General features: G+C 43.6%; 1 protein-coding gene across 1 annotated transcript in view; it reads right to left on the bottom strand.

Moving 5' to 3' along the window:
• ABCA4 (ATP binding cassette subfamily A member 4) overlaps positions 1–4,517 on the bottom strand; it is a 121,655-nt gene that overhangs the window by 55,385 nt on the left and 61,753 nt on the right. The window contains 2 exon segments of the mRNA XM_015563861.1: positions 1,149–1,370; positions 4,311–4,517. The exon segment at positions 4,311–4,517 is cut by the window's right edge and continues 34 nt beyond it. Coding sequence (XP_015419347.1) covers positions 1,149–1,370; positions 4,311–4,517 — 429 coding nt within the window.

Genomic DNA, 4,517 nt, shown 5'->3' with positions numbered 1-4,517 from the left:
CTTTTCAAAACACTGATCATCTAACCAGTATACCAAGACCGTCCAGCTCTACCCCCAGGCAGAGTCCAAAGGATTTCTGGCTACTAGCCCATTGTGATTATTTTAGAAATTGGGTGCTTTAAATACAGCAATTAGTTTCTTATTTAACACAAAAAATAAAAGGCAGATGCCCTGGCAGTTCTGGAGCCAAATAAGTTTGAATTGTGAGAACAACTTACACCTCAGATCTTTCCCCAAAGAAAAGCAGGTGGTAGCCCTTCCCAACTGTACCGCACAGAGGACTGTGGACAGATGATTGTGTTCAGGTGTAAAGCCACCCCAGGAAGGGGTTAAGGCAGTCTTCCCACAGGACAAGAATTATAGGAATGCCTCTCAGGTCTCAGAGACCCCTGCCTACTACCCACTAGGCCACCTCTCCCCTGATCAATGGAACACAGTTGTTGTATGGAGAAGACAAACACAGTGCACACTGAAAAACCAAAGGTCCTCAGGTCTGGAGGGAAGCCGCACCCCACAGGGCCCAGAAGTTCTTTAGCCTGGTTAAGGAGAGGGGAAATAGCCTATTTGAAAACGATTAAAGAAAAAACAGTGGTGTTTGGGAATCATGAACTAAAAGGTCTCTTGGGCAATCAGAAGTCCATTTTCCAGAGACCTCTCCTGGCAAGAGAGCCTGACTCTGGACCGGCTCATTCCTGCACCCCTTTCTGCATGCAGTGGTGGAGTATGATAAAAGCACTGAGGGGTTCCCCAGTTGAAATTCTTTTGGCAAAAAACAAAACTTTTCACTCATGGGAACAACTTTCTGGACAGAACAGTTAGGGGGGCAAGCTCCCTTACTTCTGAATCTTGTCAAAGGCCAGAAAAAAACTGAGTGAAATGGGTCTGGCTGTTTTCCCCTTGTGGCCACACAAAATGCCTAAGAACTGAGCTGGTTTTCAATTACTTCCCAGGGCAGACTAATCAAGCAGGTTTGGTGTGGAGGAACCGTCATGTCACTCCTATACCCCGGTGTCCTTAAACCTTACTACGTCCCTTTGAGCCAAAAGGCAAAGTGGATCCCTTCAAAAGGTGGGCCAGTCCTCTTGGATTGCTATAGACCCATCAGCGGAATTGTATCAGATGCCAGGCGTGAGCCCTGGGTCCCTCACCATAGCCATCTTCAGGCTGGCTGCCATTCGGTCTTGCCAGCTGAAACAGAGGATGTGAGGCAGGTAGAGGGTGAGGTAGAGGACACCACTGCAGGCTGCGGCCAGGCTGGCCCTGGAGAAGAAGGTGCTGAGCAGGAAGCACTGCATGATGGTGGCGGTGGAGAAAGCCAGCAGGAACAGGAAGAGGATGAACGGGTTGCTGTAATGCAGGATCCTTCCATGCTGAAACCAAAGAGGACACTTGAGTGAGTAACTTCCATCCAGATCCAGGGGTGACCGTTCCTCTCAAGGGATGACCTCAACCAGTGAATCCAGGAATTAAGAAGCCCTCTGCCCCAGAGGGATCTCTTCCATCAGCCTGTTGTTGGTGCCTAAATTTCTACATTTAAGACTCAACGTATTGAGTTCCTTAAATTCTATGAATGCCGTTTCCATAGCAGGGTAACACATTAGCAGTACCAACTAATTACTATGTGTTAATTAAGCAAATCCTTGGTGGGATTTGAGCAGAGGAGGAGGATCTGCATAGGGGTCTTGGACCATCAACAGCTCTGGGGTATACTTAGCAGATGGGGAACAAAAGAGGGAATGGAATTAGCCAAGAAACTCATTTTACAGCATATAAAGGCAGCAATGGGTTCATGCTAAAAAATAAATAAAAAGAGGAAGATGGGAGACCCCCAATAAGCTTTTACATTTTGCCTGGAACCTGGCCTACTGAATAAATAATTTGTACTTGTATTCTGAGATTTGTCACTCACATAGGTGAAAATATCAGTAATTAATCCATATCACTTGAAAGTAGATTAATACCTCCCCATCCATAATATTATACAAATTCATTTCATAGAACCTGTGAGTAAAACTCAATATCTTCACATTAGCTAATGATTCAATCACTTTGGTTATATAAAGAATAGATCTAAACTAGCTATTTTTAATAAATGAGCTGCTGCCAGTTACATTATAGAATAAATTGAAATGTTCAAATGAATTAGGGCTTCTTGGTTCTTATTTGCTATGGCATCCTATGAGGATTTTTACCCTTTGTGCGTAACTCCAAATATATATATCAATTACCCTATTGTTCAAAACATAAGGATACAAATAAGGTTCATCTCTTGAACTGGTTCTAAATCATTGGTAGTGGTGCCCTGCAGCACTGGGTTCCTCTCAGGGGAAAAGAGAGACCAATTAGCCAGATTTGTCATGGGCATTTGAGAGTTGAGTAGAACAAATGTGCTACTTATCTGCTGTTGCTACTCTTTCTCTTCCATTCATGCTTTCATGCCAGCTGGGCTTAGGTAGAACAGATTTTTAAAAATAGAATAAAACAAATGGCAAGGAGAGGTGGAAGAAAGCCATGCTTAACTATAACTAAACTTTGAGGAAATCTAAATAAAAGTCAAGATTAAGACTCAGAGCTTATGATTTTGTGTCGAAGAGGTCTCCACATCACCCTGGAAAGCTCACTCCTTTCCCTTAATCTCCTTAATCACACACAGTGCAATAAAAGCAAGTCCACAGCTAAACCTGTGGCTTTTGGCTGGAAGAATTTTAAGATGGTTGTTGTTATTCTCAGAAGAATGAAATCCATTTCTTATCTCAGCTCAAAGCAAAGTCCCATAAACTTCTAGGGCTCTATAATTTCCCATTGATTTAAGGCAGAGATGAAAGTCACTTGACCGATTCAATACTCATTGGCTTTGGTTTCCTGTAAGAACCACTTTTCTTTTTTGCTCTTCATAGCTTGAATAACAAGCGAACCTTCCCATTGTACCAGCTGCCAGCTTCTTTCCTGCATAGCTGAGGTGGGAAGGAAGGACAAGGGAAAGATGGGAGTGTCATTAAAAGGAAAATCCTATTTTGCTGTAGAAAGCTCTGTTTCCATCATTAGTAGAAGAACAAAGTTCTGGTTCCCACAAGGCGGAAGCTTTTTGTACAAGCAACTCATGGTGAACATTCTTTACCTCACATCCTAGAAGCTTTGAAGTCCTAGTGCTCATTCTTAGGAAGGCAGATCTCAATGTCACCAGCAACAAGTCTCATAGTCATTGCATGATGTCATGCAGGTTTATGCATTTTGTGTAAGTCAGATGCTTATGCATTTTGACTCCTTTAGTTCTGAGGACACAAATGTCTTGGTAGTGGGGGATGTAGCAGACTGAAGGAACAAAGGACATCTAGAGAAAGACAAGGTGCTCAGCTTTCCCTCAACTCTGTGGATCAGAATGACCTCTACACCATCATTAGTTTTTGTTGTTGTTGGCGTTGTTAATCCTCACCCAAGGATATTTTTCCATTGATTTTTTTTTTTTAAGAAAGTGTAAGAGAGAGGGAAAGACAGAGAGAAACATCGATGTGAGAGGAACGCATCGACTGGCTGCCTCCTGCACGAGCCCTGACCAGGGCCTGAGCCAGGGAGGAGCCTGTAACCAAGGTACGTGCCCTTGCCTGGAATCGAACCTAGGACCCTTTGGTCTGTAGGCTGATGCTCTATCCACTGAGCAAAACCGGCTAGGGTAGCATTGGTTTTGATAGTGCTCTAGTTCACTGGACTTGAGTGCAACACTAAAATCAAAACCCCTCAGCTCTAGTACATTTTACTGCATAAGGAAGGGATAGGATTTAATTTAAATGGATATGTATTGGTTGGACAGGATATGTAATGGAACATTCCTGAACCAAGTAGGCACCAGTATAGTCCAGCATGGATGGCATACACTTCTCTCCTAATACACTGAAAAGGCTCTCCACATACCCAACCCAGCTGGTGGTTGGGACTGTAATCCCAAGAGAATACTCTTTGTATTCATTTCTTCTGTGTTTAAAAGGAGAGAACCATTTGCACATAAAATAACCCTGTACTGGGCTCTGCTAACAGCAGCTTCTACAGATAGTCCATGGAAAGGGGCTAGATAATCTATGTAGACTATGGCTCTCTGGGCAGGAAGTAGGAGCAGGGAAGATACTGTGACACAGTGGCTTCTTAGGTGAGACTTTGTCTCTCTGTCTTCTACCTTGGCTGAAATGTCTGGGCAGTTGCATGTTATACAATTCTTGGTGGCCAGTGACTAATCTAGGGACAAGTTCATTAACAGGAGGAAAGGTGAGAGGAACAAAACGATTCAGGATTTTCTGGGCCTTTTCCATCTGGCTTACCATGATGAATATTGTCAGGAGGAAGATGCTCATTGACATGATAGAGAAGCTGTCCAGGAACCAGGTACACCAAATCACTGTGTTGGAGACACCCTGATTTTTCAAGGTCTCCTTCAGTCTCAACTCCTTCTCCAAGACGATGCTCTTTACAGTCATGGAAACAGAATAGATCCAGGCCAGCACCATGAAGATAGGGAAACAGCGGTT

The sequence above is a fragment of the Myotis davidii genome, unplaced genomic scaffold (genome assembly GCF_000327345.1).
Source record: "Myotis davidii unplaced genomic scaffold, ASM32734v1 scaffold1335, whole genome shotgun sequence".
Classification (NCBI taxonomy): Eukaryota; Metazoa; Chordata; class Mammalia; order Chiroptera; family Vespertilionidae; genus Myotis; species Myotis davidii.
The sequence above is the reverse complement of the archived record's forward strand: the minus strand, read 5'-3'. Positions and strand labels throughout refer to the sequence as shown.